The sequence below is a fragment of the Neovison vison genome, chromosome 12 (assembly GCF_020171115.1).
Source record: "Neovison vison isolate M4711 chromosome 12, ASM_NN_V1, whole genome shotgun sequence".
Classification (NCBI taxonomy): domain Eukaryota; kingdom Metazoa; phylum Chordata; class Mammalia; order Carnivora; family Mustelidae; genus Neogale; species Neogale vison.
In genome coordinates, this window is record NC_058102.1 from 24891846 (window position 1) to 24912410 (window position 20565).

Here is a 20565-nt window from a genome sequence, read left to right on the forward strand (position 1 = left end):
TCTGAGGTGCCGTATGGGGCTATATGGTACATCGGTACGGCATGACTTCACCCAGTTGGGAACACGAAATGGCCATTACTGTGCCAAGCGTGTGTCCATATAACCACAGCCCCTTTGGAGCATCAGGGAAGCTTCCTGGAGGAGGTGACTGAGCTGGGTTCTGAGTGATGGCAGTCAGAGAGAGAAGGGAGGAAAAGGAGAAATGGAAGCTAAACGTCAATGTCAGAAGACATCTGTGCCAGGAAACCAAGTCTCCATTTGTCCATTTCTATCATTAAATAAACGGTGACCAAGATGGCCCTGGTCTTTGCCCTCCCGGCGTATAGGCTAGGTAGGCAGCGGGCCCAGAGGATTAAACAAACAGGGGCGATGTGCAAGCAGGAAGATGGGAAGGTTGGGAAGTAGTGGCCAGGATCATCATGAAGAGCATGAGAACTCATGCTAATGGTCCAGCAGGGGAAATGAAACTCGGCCAGCGTGGGACACCTCAGATCTCAAGGATGGGTGGGCCAGGACGGACCACCGTGGCTCACGGGTAGTTCCCACACTCAGGGCACCAGGTTCCTGACACCAGCAGTAGATGCAAGGGAACCACTTGGACAAGATGTGCCTTCATATTTTGGAATAACTTTCCACCAGATCAAAATCTAAGGGGCTGGCACTGACTTTATCCTTTTACTGCTGACTGTAATAAAGACCAAGGTACTCATGCTTGCGGGGCTATCTGGCAAAACATATTTCAATTTCAAAAGTACTGTCTTTCACCAGAGTTCCTTTTAGGAGGACCTGCTCTCAGTGCACCCTGGCTTTGACTCTACTCTTGAATGCCGGTCTCACCGCCCTCATTGGATCGAAAATTCCCTGAAGGCAGGAGACAGTCTAGCACCAGAATTTCCGAGATGGAAGGAATCCAACTTCTACAGATGAGTAGTGCAGGAAGAAATCAAAGCCCAGATGTCAAGCCCCAGATGTGTGTTTCCTCCAGCATGCCATGTTACCTCGTCTTTCTCCCATAGCATCTGGCATGTGCCCCCCTCAATTCAGTGGGGGGGTGATATTGTGCACAGGGAGGCAAAAATTGGTTCTTGGGAGGCAGAACTCACATGTTATGATGGTTTGTGGTCTTCCAAACCTCAACCCTATCTGACAAAATCTTATTCCTTAGGGAGAAATTTAAGTTTCCTCCTGGTGGGGATGAGGGAAGGCCTGACAACTGTAAAAGGTTGAGAAAAGAAACATTGGTCTAGCTCACTGGGGAGCACAGAGTAGCAGTTTTCACATCTCACTCACTGCCCTCTGCGAGGGCTTTCCAGCTGGACTTTCAGCACCTGATACCTCCTGCTCTCTCCACCAAAGGACTGGCTCAGGGTATCTTGTCAGAGTCCATTCATACAACAGAATTTGAGTGCCTACTGAGCACACTAAACCAGACTCATTTTTCCTACAGTACTCTTGTCCTGGTCCTAACTTGTTCAAAAATCTTCAGTGGCTTTTCCTGCCTTGAAGAATGAGACTCCTACTAGCAAGGCTGACATTCAAAGCCCTGTGAAATCTGACCCAGCCCTAGCTCCCCAAGGAGCTAGTAGGGTTCATCACTGATCTTCTGAGCACCTCATAATGTTCCATCCTGGAGCCTGGCTCTCTCATCGAAATCCTGCCAACCCCCAAAGCTAAGAAGGGCAGCCCACCTCTCCACCCAACCATGGAACTGTTTCTTTGGTTTTGCTTTTCTAATTTACTCCCCCATAAGCATCATCCTTTGGTATTATATTAAGGAACTCATATGCTCTTTTCAATCCACAAAACAAGTATTTTCCTTAACACTGTCTTCCTGGGTTGGCCTACTTGGTGTGTTTTAATTAAGTAATTTTCACTGTGACTACCAGTAAGTTTATACAGACATCCATGAATTCATTTACTGATCACCTGCTATGAACCAGTCACCACGTTAGATCCTGGGGCATGAGGAGAGCCCTGCCCTCTACCAACTTCCATTCTAAAGGGAAAGAGAGTTAAAACACCGTGCCATGAAGGCTAGCATGGACGATGGCGCATTGTAGGGTTGGGGAGGGACTAGCTCTGCTTTCCTGCATAAGGAAGAGAAGGAAAGCAGTCCAGGCAGAAGGAACAGGCTGCAAAGCCTGGAACAGCAAAAGCAAACCGTTTTGAGGCACAGTGTGACAGCCAGTGTGGCTAGAGTTGAGACTGCAGCACTTAACAGGCGTACAAATAACCTGGCAGCTGGTTAAGAAACGCATTCGGATTCAGAGGTCTGGGGTGGGGCCAAGGCTCTCATTTCCAGCAAGCTCCCAAGTGGTGAGGACTAACAGGACACTGGCCTGGAAGAACCAAGGCAGTTCTGGGTGGGTATCCTCTTCTGCTTTCATTTGAAAAAGACATTAACGCTCTTTCTTTCAAGCGAATGTCTCCCAGACAGAGAATAGGATGCACTTCCCCTACTTATTCCGTAGGTATCAAGATAGACTTGCGGGTTTGAACAGACCTCATATTTAGTTTTGGCCTTTGTATTTATCACCTGCATCCCAAACTCCTACCGCTGTATCGGTAGTCATAGGGGAGGCATCACCCATGGCAACCACGTGCCTCCCATACCCCCTCAGGACTCCTTGACTGAGCCTGTGAGGGACAAAGCTCCAATGACCCCATGTTACTGGACAGTGACAGCCATGCACACTGTTACCCATAACCTCCCAACAAGGAGCATCTAAAATGGAACACAGTAAAGCCTCATCGATTCAGCCTCTGTTAACATGAAAGGGAGGATACTTTGGTTAATCTTCGCTTCTCAAATCATTTATTCATAAAGAGGACAAGGTTTAATAATGCTGTTGGGATGATAAGGATGATGAAACATTTAAAAGATTTCAAGGAGGGGCGCCTGGGTGGCTCAGTGGGTTAAGCCGCTGCCTTCGGCTCAGGTCATGATCTCAGGGTCCTGGGATCGAGTCCCGCATCAGGCTCTCTGCTCGGCAGGGAGGAGCTTCCTCCTCTCTCTCTGCCTGCCTCTCTGCCTACTTGTAATCTTTCTCTGTCAAATAAATAAATAAAATCTTTAAAAAAAAAAAAAAGATTTCAAGGAAATCTTCAGAAACACCTATTCATATCGTCATCCATGATTTCTTTATGTGTAATTATGTAATTGGGTTCATTTCCTTAAAAGCTGTAATAAGTAATACCACCCATCTACTTCAGGGACTGGAAACAACAACAGTGTCAACACATATTTATTGAGACCTATATCCATTCTGTCATACATTTATAATGTGAATAATCAAACTCTTGAGAGTGATTTTTAAAAACTACATTATCAGATTTGGTCCAAATGCATCCATTCTAGGAAGTCCCCGTCCCCACGTATAAAAGGATGGGTCTTGAACTCTTGGGAAGGGCTACTGTTAGAGTCCAGAAGAAATGAGAACTCGAAGGACACCCTCCTTCAAGGGACACTCATGCATTCGAAGAGCTTCTAGAAAGGCAAACCATGTGGGAAAAGGACAAACTAGCTGCTTATAATAGAAGGCTACATTTGCTTAATTTGGGGCATATCACTTGGATTTCTCGCCATACCCTAATTTTTGCGAAGTACTGTTTAAGAACTGAAACTTGAAAAGCACAAACAAAATGGGAATTTCAAGCCATGTCTACCTAACTGCCAATCAGCTTTTCCCCCATGAAGGCATTCCGATGATACCCTACCATCTGAATCTTCAAAATATTTGTAGCAAATCTCTGTGAAAGGATTTCATGTTCTGAGATTGAGATCCAAATGATTTACCTGCTTAGATGTCCAGGTGCATGTGTTAAATTAAAAGAAATTAATGACTTGGTTTTTTTCAAGTGGATTAACAAAGCACTGAAATATATTTAAGTGACATCATTCTGGAAAATTACTATGGTATTTTAACTTGGACTCCAACAGCATTGACTTATGTAGTCGAAAGGTCTTCTCTTTCCTTTCAGATCTTTCATTTTTTATAGATGACTTTTCCTTTAGCTACAACATATTCAATTAATTCATGATGGCCTCCAAACTGGTAAATCAAATGCTCCCATCTAGAAAGAAATCAAACATATTTTAATGCCTACATGTCAAAATGATCAGTTTGTCAATAAATGCTAATGTGGAAATACATTCTCTAGAAACTTCTTTATACCTCGTCAATGATAAAGGGCTTTTAAAAAAAAATAGTAGATTACTATGACAACTAGTCTACAACTTCAATATTGTTTAATGGTATTACTGAAGTATTTGACCTGAAAATATTTGATCCAATCAAGTAATATGTAAAAGGTGACACCAGCATTATTTTCGATAGAGAGAGTGAAGAGTAGAATTAAAGTCGATTTCTTCAGTGGAACTTGAGGACCAAGGAATGCAACAGGCTTCCTGGGTCAAGGATTTACAACTTTCAGACTGAGAAAAATAAGACTCAAATTGTTACCTCGGAGGCCCACTTGGCAGCAGACAGTGGATGAGTAATAAGAACCCAGTGGCAGAAAAACAGAAGCAAGGCTTTTGGGATCTGGTAGGAGTGAGAAGCCAGAGAGGTACTGAATCAGATGCAGGGTGGCCAGCAGGAGCTGGGACACGCACCACCCAGAACCAGCTGTAGGTCAGAACGCCAGCAGAAAAACAAGAACACAAGCCAGGCGGCACAAGTCCAAAGTCCGGGTAAACGGAACAAAACCCTGGAGATCTAGGGCAGATGGAAAACAGAGGAAGACCAGACAAGCTAGTCTACCCTGTGTGGTCGAGGACTCGCAGGGAGACTTGCTGGTTGGAAAGGGGTGATGGTAAAGGAGACTGGGGAGCTGCAGAGGCTTCAGGACCAGATGCTAATATCGAGCAGAAAAACCATTTAAACCCAGCCTACGTATCACAAGGGGCACAAAATAAAATAGCTCCGTTGGGAGAACACTCGCCTGGACGCATTGATGATGATGAGATCTCCCTGTTTGCCGACTTCCAGAGATCCGTGGGTGTGAGATCTTCCCAGGGCATAGGCTGCATTGATGGTGGCAGCGGCCAAGGCTTCCGGCATGGACAGTCGCATGTTCACGCAGGCCAAGTGCATGACCACCGGCTAAGGCAGGCAAGAACCGCAGTAGAGGAAAGGAACAAAATGGTAGCTGCTACCTAGGACATTTCTCAACGCAGCACAACCAATAATGGAAATGAAATATCTGGGAGGAACCGGCTACACTGGTATGAGAACATTTTGATGTACATCTCAAGATTCTTATGCTTTGGAAAAGATTCCTTTATTAGAGAGATTACCCCTGCTGAACCCCTGGGTACTGAGTGTTTATTTACAACTTTTCAAGACCACTGTCTATGTAAGATGAAAGCCCACCTCCACGCTTACTTACTAAAATTTCTTTGAGCCTGTGCTGTCCTCCAAGACGGAAGTAAGTTATCATCAAACCACCACGCCCAAGGCTGAATCAAAAAATTATGCACATAGAACTTTCTCTCCTCTCTCTCTGCCTAGAGGCATTCGTGAGGCACGGAAATAGCCAAGGACCCTGCTGTCTACACTTTTTTTCCTGTTGCACGAGAAAATCGTTTCTTAGATCTTTTGTCCATTTTAATAGTTAGGGAGCTATTTTTAAATTATTGATACACACAGTGGAAGGCTGATTCTCTGCTTGGAAAGGCACATTAAAAATAATTACCATTGAAAAGCAATATGCGTTTGGGTTGAAATCACTGCCCAGAGCAACGATTACCCCTTCCTCCAACATCTTCCTAGCGCGGGGTTGTTTCAGTCTAAGAGGAAGGAAAAAAAAGAAAGATGGAAGTCTCTGGAAGTAGAGCTTCTATAGACTAGATGTTTGCAATGGAAACCGACTCAAGATATCCAACCCCTCTGTGTTCTGGAAGAAGAAACAGACACTCAAGGTTAAGTGATGAGTGGTGAAGTCAGGTGGAACCCCAGGATGTCTGATTTTTATCTCTGCTTTTGAAATGACTTGCCCATGACTAACTTCTTTAATTTGGGAGTGTTTATTATTATATTATTAGTTAGTTATATTAGTTATTAGTTATTATTAGTTAGTTATATTAGTTATATTCCACAGATCCTTGCTAAGGAAGAAAAACATAACATTTTTTTAAAAAGTGTAACACTTTTTTTTGACTCTCAAATATAAATAATGAGGTTAAAATAATGTTGTTTTTATTAACTTCCAGTTTGCAATTTTAAAACTCATATCTCGGGGCGCCTGGGTGGCTCAGTGGGTTAAAGCCTCTGCCTTTGGCTCAGGTCATGATCCCAGGGTCCTGGGATCGAGCCCCGCATCGGGCTCTCTGCTCAGCAGGGAGCCTGCTTCCTCCCCTCTCTCTCTCTGCCTGCCTCTCTGCCTACTTGTGATTTCTCTCTGTCAAATAAATAAAATCTTTAAAAAAAAAAAAAAACACCCTCATATCTCTCCCCCTCCTGGGCAGGGGCAGAGGGGCCTCAAACATTTCTGGTAGGGCCTTTAAAACCTTGAAGGCCCAAGATTCTAATATGTAAAATGGCTGTGCTTCTTCCTGGGTTGCGCGTCTCCTTGATTTCCTTGGCAAAATATTATTCTTTAGGACGTGACTCAAAAGCCATGTCAGGGATAAACCGAGCCAAACACTAGCTCAAAGGGTGAGGGCAGTCTTTAGTAATAACTACTGCGAAAGGGAAAAGGGTCCAGTGTGGCCTGGACTCAATTTTGATTTGTGCAGTAACTGGGCATTTTAGAGAAAGAAAGAGGAAGTTGGGAGGAAAAAGGGGCGGGTCCTTGAGGAGGCAATCCTGGGTGGTCAAAGACTCATATCTGAGATATATATCTCAGATATATATATATATACACATATATATATATTATATATACTTATATCTTATCTTATATAAGATATTCAGATATGTCTTTGCAGAGAAAGGATTTATAATTGTAAGCTTTGTAAAGTTACTGCTCTAAGAGGGAAGTCCAGGGTCCTATCTGCCAATCAGCTGGTTTTGTGGGAACGAGCAGTACATTCTCCTGGCACGCTGGGCTTCCTCAGGCAGGCGCAGTAAGGGGGCCTGGGTCATCTTAGGCAGACAACTTTGAGCTGTCAGAAACTATGCTGGTGTTTATTCAAGGCTCCCAGGGTTTGGGGGAGGGGGATAGATGGAAATCAGTTGTCTGAGAATCTACACGTTTACAGGCCAAGACTGAGGCCCTTGAAACATTCACAGTCGATGACGGACAGTTTGCAGGACTACCTAAGATAATGTTCCTCAATCAGCATCATGCGTGAGAGGAGGTGGGTGAAGCAGGGATAAGCGTGCGGAAAGGTAGAACTTAAAATCTCTCCACAGTTCATTCCTTTTCTTTCTTTCTTAAGATTTTATTTATTTGAGACAGAACATAAGAGGGGAAGAGAGGGAGAAGCAGGCTTCTCCCAGGTGCTAGGAGAAGGAGCCCATCAGGATCCTGAGATCATGACCTGAGCTGGAGCCGGACACTTAACCCACTGAGCCACCCAGGTGCCCCTGCACAGTTCATTCTGATGGCTCCCCTCCCCTTCCAGAAATATTGAAGGAGGGAAAAAAAAAAAAAGGTGATGCTGTAGAAGTATCAAGGGAGTTCCAGAAAAACTGAGGTGAATGGATCCTAAATCAGTTTAAAGAGTACACACAAAGATGCATACACTAATGATTAAAGGAAGCGGCACAAGGCCACTGTTATTCCGGAAATGAGAGTCGAGAGAGAATTCAAGGCCCGGCAGAGAGCCCTGCAGGTGGGGCCTGTTGGAGAGATCAGAAAAATACGAGAACAGAGAAGCCAGAGAGAGAAGGGTGGCCTCGGTGATGTTTCCTGTTGTCCAGCTGGCCAGCCCATCCTGCGGTGAGCACAGATGACAGCCACCTCCGGAGCAGGGACAAGGTTCAGACTTTTACTGCCGAGCTGCCCTTCACAGGGCAAGTCTCAGATTTTTGCTCCATCTTCAAGAGATTCAAGGGGAAGGAAGGGAAATTTTTTATTTTTTATTTTTTTGGTCAAACACTATTTCTTGGTGATGGAAAATTAACCAGATTAGGTATCGATTGATGACTCTGACTGACTACGAAGATTTGCTGGGAATGCCAAGATACCAAGAATGGCTATTGAATGATATGTCCTGGTTACAATCTACATGAAGTTTACTCTTGAAATTCAGAGAACAGGGGCGCCTGGGTGGCTCAGTGGGTTAAAGCCTCTGCCTTCAGCTCAGGTCATGATCTCAGAGTCCTGGGAACGAGCCCCACATCTGGCTCTCTGCTCAGCGGGGAGCCTGCTTCCTCCTCTCTCTCTCTGCCTACTTGTGATCTCTGTCTGTCAAATAAATAAATAAAATCTTTTTAAAAAAAAAAGAAATTCAGAGAACAGTAACAGTAAGAGAAATGTGTAATGTTACGTGTATGGGTATAACGTCATAATATATTTGAGAAAAGCACTGACCTATTCCTCTCTTCTCTCTTAAAAAAAGTTATTCGAAGGGCACCTGGGTGGCTGTCAGTTAGGTGTCCACTCTTGATTTCGGCCCAGGTCACGGTGTCATGGTGTTGAGATCGAGCCCCCTGTCAGGCTCCACACTGGGCATGAAGAATCTCTAGATTCTCTCTCCCCCTCCGCCCCTTCCCCCAGGTCACAGGCACCTGGGAGTGCCCTCACTGCCTCTCTCTCTAAAAAATAAATAAATAAATGTAAAAGTTACTCCAAGCCTGGCTTTTCTAATGCCTAAGGCAGAGTGTCTCAACCATGGCGCAGTTCATAATTTGTGCCTGGGTAGTTCTTGGGCAGGATAATTCTCTGTGGTGGGAGATGGTTCTGGGCGCTGTGGAGGTTTACGGTCTCCAGCCTCTACCTACTAGATGCCAGTAGTGCCCCCTAGTGGGCAGCAACCCAAACTGCCTCCAGACACTGTCCAACGGCTGAAACAGCATTCATAAAGATGGACTATGGACTGTGTGTATTCAGTCTATAGAGGGCAAACAGCAAAATTCCTGGGGAAGATTTCACAAGATATACTTACACATCTCCTCTTTCCTCCCACGCCTGGGGATTTTTGAAGACTGTGGTACCAACTTGAATCCTCTTAGAAAACAGCTCCTTCACATTCTGAACACTGTCCAGTATCTCTAACATCTGATGCATGTTTTTAAAGTGGAGAGCCCATTTCATTATTTGGTAGTTATAAAAGTAATATATATTGACTTTTTAACTGGAAAATTCCAAAAATGAGGTGGGAAAAGGAAAGGGCAGCTCCACTCTTCCCAATAATCCCACCACTCAACAGTCACTGGGGTCTAAACTCTCTCCTGAACCTCGCTCCAAGACTGGCATCTTCCAGAGCTCAGTTTTCCTGATCTGCATTTTTAAGGAATGTGGAAGGACAATGAAATAAGACTAAGGCCTCCGGGTCTGTGTCCTCCCACTTGGCACCCACTGGGGCAGCTCACCTCAGCATGTAGGCCGTGGTGGGCAGAAGGACGGCCGAGCACTGGGCCGTTGCCATGGCAGTGATGCCCTCATCGCTCGCTTCTTCCAGGTGACTGATTGCCTGGGCTCCCAGCTCAGCCCCGAGCTAAGCAGAATGGGCAGAGAGAGAAGAGTTCACCAATAGCAACAACAATCAATAAAAGGCCAGAACATTGTTTTTCCTGCAAAAATAAATACCAATCTATTACTAAAATGCCTTGGCAACTGCCTCTGCCAAGCACAAGCCCCCAGATGGGCAAAAGATTTGTGATGGACATTCATTGGAAAATTAGCTTAGTGTGCTACTTCAACAACTGTCCTTACGTCTAAGTGCTCACTGATATTCTTCATGCAGACTGACACTGATAATAAAGTCTGATTCTTACAGCATCATCAAAAACACAGTAAGGAAAGGTATCTTGCAGTGCTGTTGCACTCAGGGAAAATGGATCAGTTAAGAAAATAAACTTGGAAAAATGTGAAATTATATGTATCATTTGAGAATATGTACTTGAGCTTGATTTCTCTCTAGATAAAAAGTCTGGGCTCGACTGTGAGAAGAAAACTAGGAGGTAATGCTTATGATGGTAATGAAAACTGGCATTAATGTGGGTTTCTTCTCAGCTTGATACATTTACACACACACACACACGCATGCACACACATACACAGTGCCCCAGGCTGAAAGGTGATTGTGTTAAGCATTCCAAGGGAAGGGAAAGTAGACTCATTCTTGACATTAAGCAATGGCCCAGGGAGGCAGCACAGCCATACCAGGGCAGGAGGGAGCTGGCCCCTCATCAGCAGCTAGCTTGGGTCTAAGGGCAATTCTGGTTTGGTGCTCCAGGGAGTGGGATGCCCCACAGACTGACTCTGTTCCCCAGGCGGAGCTTCCTTCTAACCTTGGAATCACCTTCACTCTCCCAAACTCGATTTGGTCATCCCAGGTACTGACCTCTGTTTAATTCACCAGTGTACTCTCTGCCACCAAAAGTGTCTTGTTGACCACCTAGTTCACATTCATTCAACAAACACGCCCCATTTATGTCCTCACTAAAGGCCACCTGTCTGCCAGGCATTGTGCTAACGTCCAGGGACAGAGCTGCAAAGGCACGGGGACAATTGTCAGCCCCTTTACTGTCCAGGAGGGAGCGCGGAGGCAATTTGAACACGGTGGGACAGGTGTGGGGAGGGTCTGTAACTCACTCTTGCAGAGGTTTGGGAAGGATCCCAGAGAAGTGGTAGCTAAGAAGAAACACGGAGGGGAGGTAGAGTTAGCCGAGGGGTGTTCAGACAAGAGAAAGTACGTGCAGAGGCGTGGGGGATTGAGTGTCTTAACACAGTTCATGGTGGCTGGCTCACGGAAAAGAGGGCAGGGGAAGCGAGAAGGGGAGGAGACAAAGAGGAACATGGCAGGCAAGCAAGAGGGGGATCCGGGTAAGCCTACGGCTGCGGAGTTGGGAATCTGTCCTTTCAGGGCTTTCCAGCAACAGAGAGGAAGAGAAGATGCACTGAGGGCAGGGCTTAAAGGAACTGACTGAAGAGCGGGCAGGCTTGGACACAGGGAGAGAAGCCATTGCAGGAAATCCTGCTGAGAGCCCCTGATGGTGGTCTGAACTAGGTGGTTGGGGGAAGAGAAGTGGACCTGGACATAATCAGGAGGCAAACCTGGAGGCCTTGCTGGTTGACCAAAACGTGACAGGGGACGGGGAAAGGAGACAAGGCGATGTCCAAGTTTTTCCGCTTAGACAATACTAGACGATGGGGTCATTCACTGGGCAAGAAACACAGGACCAAGACCCGGAAGCGATGTGAAGGGATCACACTGGACACGTCTGGGGTGTCTGTATTTATGCCCACATTATACACATCTGTATTTATGCCCCAAGGGCAGCTGTTTATTTTGCCCTGGGGTTTGGAGAGACATCTAGACTCGCGACTGCGAGGCCCGTGTCTGTCTTATTCACGGCTGAATTCTCAGAGCCTGGCACAGAGCAGACACTCATGTATTTGTTGAAAGCGTGAATAAATGAATCTGGGCAAGACACACAGGTCAGAAGAGCATCACGTGACCACGACCGGCGTGCTCTCCCAACATTCCTCTGGCCGCTGCCCCAGGAGGACCCTAGCCACGACATGAGCAATTTTTACTCCGCTCTGCCAGCATGGCTTTCTGTTCCAACCAAAACAGGGTGTGGGTTTGCTAAACAAGATCACAGAAGTACTTCTTTTTCCACTAATACCACCAGCAGGCGATCATAAAAGTAAACGACCAGCAAAAAAGTACATTTCTAACAGGGGTCAGGGATTCCGAGGCTCGACTGGACCGATCCACACATTGTTCAAACAAATTCCCGTTTCTCTGTCTTTTCAGTAAGGCTCCTCCCACCTCTGAACCCACTAATGAAGTTTTCCATAGCGTGAGCGTTGACAAAGGAAAAGAAGAAGGTCAACCCCACCTCGGCAGCCTTCATCGGGTGCAGCTCGTCCCCGTGGAAGTTAATCTGTAATCCCATCTCTTTTCCGCTTTGAAGAATCCTCCTGGTGGAGTCGAGATCAAAGACCCCCTTCTCGCAGAAAACATCTATATTGTCCACGTGGATTTCCCCACTTCTGGCAAGCTCCTTCAGCTTCGGGAGGTGGCTACTGATGATTTCATCAGCAGCCTCTGATGCGGTCTTCCCCCTGGGCGAGAAAATGAGATTACGTGAAGCAAAAAAAAAAAATTCTTTAATTAAAAAATTGTTTTAATTAAAAATTTTTAAATTTAATTTAATTTAAAATAGTTTAAAATGTAATTTGAAATTTTTTAATTTTTTTATTTAAAAATTTTTAAATTAATTTAATTGGTTTTCTGGCCCTTGAAGAATCTGACGAACCATGAGCAAGTGACCTCAAGCCTCAAAAAGTAGAGAAAAAATCCAAAATACACCTCAAGAGTCTTAACAATGAGGACACAGCAGAGATGTCAATAAGACTACTATAGGCACTGACCCTGTACATGGAGACTCAAAGGGCTCATCCACCTCTGGCCCAGCCATGTTGCCTTCGAGAATGCCGGCAAGGCCGTGGGGGCTGAAACACTGAATCTGCTTGCCAAGGACACGTAAAGGGCATCCTGAACTCTTCCCTAACTATCCAGTTGCAGGCTCCTTTGTTGGGTCCTAGTGATCACTCTGCCTTTTTCTTCTTCCACACTATTGGTAGAAGCGTGGGAAAGAGGGTTGTGGGAGGCACTGAAATTCTAAGATTCTAGGGTAGTTATACATAGGAAAGGGCTGGGCTTTTGAAGTCAGATAGACACAGAGCTTCACCACTTGCTGGTGACCTAACTTTGGGCAGGTCACGCAGCCATAATTTGGCATCCTCTGAGCTGCAGACCGTGTCACTGGGGATCAGACCTCAGAGACTCATTGGCAGAAGGAGAAAATTTCTGTAAAACTTTACTCCTATAGTTGGCACGCCAAAGTGTCTTGCTCAGCAAAAACCGTATTGGTGGGAAGACAGAGGTGAACTGGGAGGAGACAGGCGCTCACCTATGTTGTCCCTAGTTCTCCAGACAATCATAAAGAATTATGTGTTATTTAGCTGTTTTACAGATGTTCAAAAAAGTTAAGTGATGCCCTCAAAATCATGCACTTGGGCAAGTTGCAAAGCTGGAGTGAAACCCAGGTCTGGTATGGCTCCAAGGCCTACGACTTCTCTACCACCTCACACTGCCTATCATTTACCTTATGTTCCATTTGGAAAAAAAAAAAAAAAAAAGCTTTCTATAGACGGATGTCCCAAAAGTCTCAGTGAGGTTTAAGCTTTAATAATTTCAGAAATTCAGAGGCAGAGGGAGAAGCATTTAACAAATCCTAAAAATGTACAAAAACATCATTGGAAATATTAAATATTTTTCTTTTCTACTTAATTTTCAGAATTCTTAATCATATATTTAATGTTAAAATTTTTTATTTTCGGGGTGCCTGGGTGGCTCAGTGGGTTAAGCCTCTGCCTTCGGCTTGGGTCATGATCCCAGGATCCTGGCATCAAGCCTCACTCAGGCTCCCTGTTCAGCAGGGAGTCTGCTTTTCCCTCTCCCTCTGCTTGTGTGTTCTCTCTCTCTCTCAAATGAATAAAATCTTAAAAACAAAAACAAACGAAAAACCACCCTTGAGAGGACTATTACAATCAGAACACCTTTCTAACAGCTTCTACTGAACTCTCTGCGAGAACAGAAGCATAGATACAACTCCACCTGGTCTGACTCCCTAACACCCCCCCCCCACAGTGCGTCCCCACTTAGGGACCACCTGACCCCTTCTTTGTTTTCAATGCCCCATCAATGCCCCCAGTCAAACCCGCAAGCTGAGGTTACTTTGGCACCGAGTGAGCCCCGCAGTAAGTGGCGGAGATGCCTATGGGCAGCTGACGCCGAGCGCGCTCGATCACGCGCAGCATCTTCAGCTCGGTCTCCAGGTTGAGGCCGTATCCGCTCTTGCACTCCACCAGCGTGGTCCCCGCCCTCATCATGCACTGCAGCCGCTCCTGGAAGGAGCAGAACAGCTCCTCCTCCGAGGCCTGGCGCGTGCGCTCCACCGTGAAGTTGATCCCTCCTCCAGCCTGGTGAATATCCATGTACGTGGCTCCTGCCAACTGAACACAGGGCTCGCCTTTAGGCTGGGCAAATGCAGGAGGTTGTGGGCAGGTGCACAGAATCCCCGTCCTGGGTGATGTTCAAAATGATTAACAACTGATAGGTCAGAGACACCAGCAGACCAGAAAGGATGCTGGGGTAGCAGGGCCATGGAGACCCTTCCCCTGCCAGGGCCTCTTAGGAACGGCAGGGATGGCCCAAATGGGAGAGCACTGAGGGTCTCTGGAAGCAGCAGCAACTTACCAACTAGCCCAGAAGTATCCCAGCTGGCCCCCGTGTGTACCACTAAGTCTTTGTCCCTCCCACTCAATTTGGCTATGAATCTAAAACTGCTCTAAAAAATTAAATCTATTAGAAACAATGTGAAAATGGCTCCAACCATGGATTTGAGGGTTGGCCCTGGCTAATTAATGATTCAGGACATAGACTACACTTTATGTTTCTTAATAAGTCATTTTTTTAGGGGGGGGAGGGAGAAAAATACAAGACAATTAATTTTTATGATTAGCAATATATTTTTCCAAGTTTGAACCAATGAATGGTGAATTTCAAACTGTATGGTGGAGCCCTTTCAAAGGCTCTCAGGCAGAGGGCTGCAATGGGGGAAAGGAAAGAGAGGAGAAAGTGAGCAAAGCAGCTCAGCTCTGTTTTTTGTGGGTTTTTTTTGTTTTTTTTTTTTGTTTTAAGATTTTATTTATTTATTTGAGAAAGAGAGAGTGTGTGTGTGTGTGTGTGTGTGTGTGTATAAGTGCGGGGGAGTGGCAGAGGAAGAGGGGGAGGGACAAGTAGATGCCCTGCCCGGTGCTGAGGCCAACCTGGGGCTGGATCCCAGGACCCTGACATCATGACCTGAACCAGTCTGACAGCTGACCGACTGAGCCACCCAGGCGCCCAAAGGCAGCTCAGCTTTTTTTTTTTTAAAGGGAGGATTCTAAAACATACATATGTACATACATACATATATACATATATAAGGATTCTATTGCTAAACATTTTTGAAACCTGTTATACCTAAAATGATTGCTGGGCCTGTGCATAGTGTTTGGACAGTTAGAAGTTACTTTCTTTTCCAGTTTATCTTCCATAGTCCAGGCCAGTAAAAATATAAATGAAAAAGAAATGTAGGGGCGTCTGGGTGGCTCAGTTGGGTAAGCAACTGCTTTTGGCTCAGGTCATGATCCTGGAGTCCCAGGATCGAGTCCCGCATCGTGCTCCCTGCTCCCCGAGGACTCCGATTCTCCCTCTGCCCCTCTCTCTCATGCTCTCTCTCTCTCAAATATATAAATAAAATCTTTTAAAAAGAGAAATGTAGACATATGTTGCAAAGCCTGTTAGCCTATCAAGTCTTTATAAAAAGATTTGTATTTGTGCCTTATTTTGATGTGTCATCATTTATGGCAGTTACCTTCATTGCAAACTCGTGAACTCTTTCGCCAGCCCATACTGGATGTGTGTGTGCGTCCACCAAACCTGTAATCAATAAATCAAATCATCTCTGAAGCTGAGAAATAGAAAGCCCTTAGATAGTAGGCAGACTACCCCGTGCCACTCTTGGGAAAGCAAGATGATGGTCAGCCATCTTGGAGGAGGAGGGAGGAAGAAGAATTTGTCTATGGGTTCCCTCCACAGACAGGAAACAACAACACTCTCTGCATGGCTGGCCTAGAAGGCTTTAACAGAAGAGCGTGATTTGGCATGATGAGAATATCCATTAAAGAAAGACAGGTCCTTTTGACCACTAAGTCCATGCTCACTAAACAAGCTTTTGGAAACAGGATGTCATATCTATTAGTTGAGCAAAACCAAGGACTACATCGCCAAGAAATAATCTGGGTGTGAAAAGAGAATATAATCTCTCCCAACTATGAGAAGGAAAAATAAGGAATCAGGAATATGAATCTTTCTTCAAAAAAGAAATGCAGTTTAATTGAAGAGAAACTATAAAGTAATCGTGTGACTCGTTTGTTTATCTAGATACAACTCAAGTAAAGTGTGTCTTTCCAGAATATTTAAAATACTTTGTGGATTAAATGTCTCATTAGTGGTTGCAACTGGACAAAGATCAAGAATCTCTGTTCAGGGCCCCTGGGTAGCTCAGTGGGTTAATCCTCTGCCTTTAGCTCAGGTCATTGATCTCAGGGTTCTGGGATCGAGTCCCATATCCGGCTCTTTGCTTGGCAGGGAGCCTGCTTCCTCCTCTCTGTCTGCCTGCCTCTCTGCCTACTTGTGATCTCTCTCTGTCAAATACATAAATAAACACAATCTTTAAAAAAAAAAAAAAAGAATCTCTGTTCAGATTGTTTTTTACTATTTTCTGCTCTTTTTCATAACGTTTCACTCTGACTTCATTTCCTAACTCCCAGAGCTGGAAGATAGAAGGTCTATCAGATACACATAGTAAACATTTTAAAAATATAAATCTTAGCCTCTCTGTTTTGTGTAGAACTCAAAATTTGTGAAACTTGTTTCAGAGGATTTCATGAAGCCATAAAACAATGTGGGAGATGATGGTTAACAAACTGATTTTGTGTCAATCACTAAGATATAAATAAACTTCAGTAAAATCTCTAGGGATTCCCTCTTCCCCGACTTTTCTGCCCAAAGATGTGTTCTTTGTTTCACACTCCATGTAAATTTAAAATCTATTCTGGTATTAGAAACAGCAGCTTGCCTGGCTGCCTCCCATATGAAGTAGATTCGTAAAGTTCTTCAACAGCTTTTGAACCTAAACACAACACAACTGGTTTCTCTTCGGCATGTGAGTGGGAAGCAGGGGCCCTTTCCCTGTCTGGCAATCTGGGGTAAGGTATTTCATCCCTAAACTGGAGTTTTCTAATCCGTAACATGTAGATAATGATACTTACCTTACAGGGCAGTTAGAAGGATTCAAGATGAAAACATGTTTGTAAAGCAGCTAGACATTCAGTAGTAGAAATGCGAAGCACGGTAGCTATTATTATATTTTAATATGATTTTGACACCCTATTTAAAACAAGCTCTTCCTCTTTACATTACTAAAACTGGCTACAGGGCTTTACTGAAAAAAGAGGTTAATACCTGGCAAGATGCATTTCCCAGAACAGTCAATCCTTTCGTCAAATGAATCTTCGCAAAACATTTTTTGGATCTCATCAGCAGGACCGATGGCTTTTATAAACCCATCCCTGAAGAAAAATCAAGAAATAATTACTAAAGTTTGGGGAAATACTATGGAAAAGCTGACTAATGATTTAAAATATGTTGTCCATGTCTTTTGCTATCAGTCAACTTTATCCTATGTCCTTCTTGCATCTGTGTTATTGAAGGAAAAAAAATGACTCCAGCCACATGGCAAGCCCAAAAGTCAACTCATAGGTTATAGAATGTTAGTTGTCTCCCAAGATCAATGTTCCCCTTCCCCCACAGGGCTAGATTCCTAAATCTTAGCTGAACACATCAACACCCAGAATGAAATCTACATTTCTGGGTTTCCCATCAACCAGGTGGGCCATGTGACTAAATTCTAACCAATAGGACTGTTTTCACTTTCTTGTCCCCACCGTCTAGAAGGTAGATTCCATAGGGAGAGGTGGAGCAGCCATCTTGGATGATGGAGTGAGAAAGGGTTGGGCACAGCTGCGGGACAGTAGAGCCTCAGAACTCCATGGAGTATGGCCTCAATTAGCCCTGGATTCCTGCCTCTGTGCAGTTCTGTTAACTCGTTTGTAACAAATTCTCAACAGTAACACTGAGAATGTTTTTACCCCTTTGCTAATTAAAAACACATGGTCCCTCAAAGTTGGGCTCTTGCACAACCCTAAGCAGCGTCAGATTAGGGCTGAGACAATCTTGCACAATCGCAGGCCGTGGGGCTCTCCAATTCACATCAGCATCCAAACCCCACTCCTACTGCGCGTTCGCCCCCCACCTCAAACTCTGGCTGTTCTTTTGTTCACGTCTAGCAGGAAGCACAGAGGGTTAAATGAAAAAAACTGAAAATGTCCTCTTTTTCTGAAAGTCCTTTCACCCTAAATCATCTGAACGTCTTCCGTGGTTCTCAAATTTAGTATACGAAGTGGGGTGGGCTGGAGGGTGTTCTGTAAAAAAACTTAAAGTCCCAGCACTCCACCACAGAGATGCTGATTCCAAAGATCTGGGGAGAGGGGATGGGAGTGGTGGGTTCAGCCTGAGAGCGTTTTTTCACCGAATGGCTCCTCGAAAGTAGGTAGCCACAGGTGCCTAGAAGGCCTGCGGTGGCTCCCTGGATGCAGGAAAGCTTTTACGCGGTTCCCTCCACAGCGCCCAAGTTAGGGAAAGGGGGCCAGGCCCGGCCGCGGCTGCCCGCCGCCCCCAGCGCGCGGCCACTTACGTGCCCACCACGAGGCTGGCGCCCTCCAGCACGGCCAGGCGGCACAGCGCGTCCCGCGCCAGGAAGCGCTCACCGCGGGCGCACACCATCACCACTTGCCGCGCGTTCTCCAGCAGGAGGCGGTGGCCGCCGGCCATGTCGCCGCGCGCCGCGGGTCTCCGGGAGGCCGCCGGGCGGGAGCGCGGGCGAAGGAAAGTGCGGGTCCGCGGGCGGCGCCGCGGGGCAGGGAGGGTGGAGTCGGGGCCGGCCCTCGCCGCCGCCGCCCTGCCCGTCCGCGGAGGAGCGCGCGCCTCCCTCCGGCCGGCGCTGCTGCAGAGCCCGGGCCGACGACCCGCGGAGGATTCGTAATAAACGTGATCCTGGAATCGCCTCCTGTTTTGGTCGCCCGATGTTCTGGGTTAATGTGATGGAGACCGTAGTCCCTACTTTCTAGATTAGGAACCTGACGCTGGGTTACCGGGAGAGAGAAAGGTGGACTCCGTTTAACCCGAGGCAAGGCGGGAGGGGGGTCCCCGAGAGGCCGGGGCGCCCAGGCGGGGCTGAGCAGGGGCAAACCTCTCCCAGGAGCTGGGGCGGGAACCGGACGTAGAGACCCAGGAGAGGCGGCGTGGGGGAACCTCTGCCCCGCGGGCTCGAACGGGACGGGCGGTCGGCAGGAGGAACCCAAAGGTGGGGAGCAGGGGGGTGCCGTGGGGGGAGTTGCCCCTGGGTCCGCGCGGCCGTGGCGCAGGGTGACGGGTGCCGCGCACAATCTTCGGTTGGCCAGCTCCGCTCCGGAACCCCCTACCAGAAGGTCCCCGAGATGAAGGGGGATCCTGGCGGGGGAGGATAGAGCCGAGACCAGAGAATCCATTGGCGCCTCTGCCCGGTGTCCCCCCAACGTCTTCCTGAAGGATAGGTTTGGACTGGCTCCTGGATCCGAACTCTTGCAGGTAAAAGTGGTTTCAGCTCGGTGTCCGCCCCCATCCTCACCCCAACTGTATCTGGGGCGGGGTGTGTGGGGGTGCTACTCTCAATTTGCCACCAAGATTGGAGACAGAATCAAACTTGTTTAAGGAAGAGGGTCGGTAATTTTCACCCGGATCTCTTCTCACCTGTCAGCTGCTGTGAAAACACTGCCAGGCACTGGGTTTTAATTCTCAATTATTTTATTCTGTTTATACACTTTTAGTAGCAGCTCTGTGTTAGGCTGTGGAACATAGAGACAGGAAAGTCACTTTCCCTGCCTCACAAAGACGACAGTCTAAAGGGAGACACTTCACAAACAGGAGTAACAGACCATCAAAGCAGGCTGAGGCCCGTAAAATCATAAAATACAAAAAGTAAGTCAATTGTTATTTTAAAAGCCACTTAAAAACAAGAGAAAGCAAAAAAATCCTCTAGATGAACACAATAAATAAGAATATACTTTAGCTTCGTATTTTGGTCTTACAAGAGAGAAATCAATTGGTAGGAAAGAGAGAAGAAAGGAAAAAAATGGAAAAGAAGTCGGTAGAGGATGTGAGTAAAAGAGACCAGATGGGCGGAAAAAATCCATACGTTACTCACAGCTCAGACATAAAATCACAAACAGATGGGTGTGCCTATACACAGTTTTAAAGAGAAAGGTATATGGAGAGAAATAATACAAGAGAAATAGAAATAGTGAAACGCAAACATATAAAGTCACTAATTCATAGAGAAATATTAAAATTTTCTCTCTAACATTTCTGCTAAAGACTTGAATCTGTTCCATTTGCTATTACAGGCATATTTGCAGATTTAGGAGGTTGTAGGGGTAAAGGAGGGAGTGTCATTATAGAAATATAGAAGGCTTTGGTCTTCCATAAACTGGTCTTAATCCCACTCTGTCACTGATGAGCTGTTTGACCTTGGGAAATGTCCTTAATTTTCCCAAACCTCAGTTTTCCATCCATCTTCCCATAGGGTAATTGTTTCTTTCTATTTTATGGTCTTGTTTGGGTTTTAGAGAAGATGAAATGGAAAACACTTCGCCCAGTCACTAGCTCTAAATAATAGGTGTTATTATCATCATCATTATTATTCTGCTGTTGCAGCTAGTTTATTTTAATCC

General features: G+C 45.9%; 2 protein-coding genes across 2 annotated transcripts in view; one reads left to right on the forward strand and one right to left on the reverse strand.

Annotated features, from left to right (window-relative positions):
* Positions 1–3227: 3227 nt before the first annotated feature.
* Positions 3228–18652, reverse strand: AMDHD1 (amidohydrolase domain containing 1). The gene is made up of 9 exons (XM_044227846.1): positions 18492–18652; positions 17201–17307; positions 15549–15613; positions 13865–14142; positions 11961–12186; positions 9483–9607; positions 5698–5791; positions 4945–5105; positions 3228–4074 (listed from the first exon to the last, which is right to left on the reverse strand). The coding sequence occupies exons 1-9, from the start codon at positions 18626–18628 to the stop codon at positions 3987–3989; spliced, it is 1281 nt and encodes a 426-aa protein (XP_044083781.1). The 5' UTR covers positions 18629–18652; the 3' UTR covers positions 3228–3986.
* The window catches only part of CCDC38 (coiled-coil domain containing 38), a 49225-nt gene continuing 47286 nt past the window's right edge, over positions 18627–20565 (forward strand). Inside the window, exon 1 of the mRNA XM_044226328.1 lies at positions 18627–18835. Coding sequence (XP_044082263.1) covers positions 18627–18835 — 209 coding nt within the window. The remainder of the gene's footprint in view (positions 18836–20565) is intronic.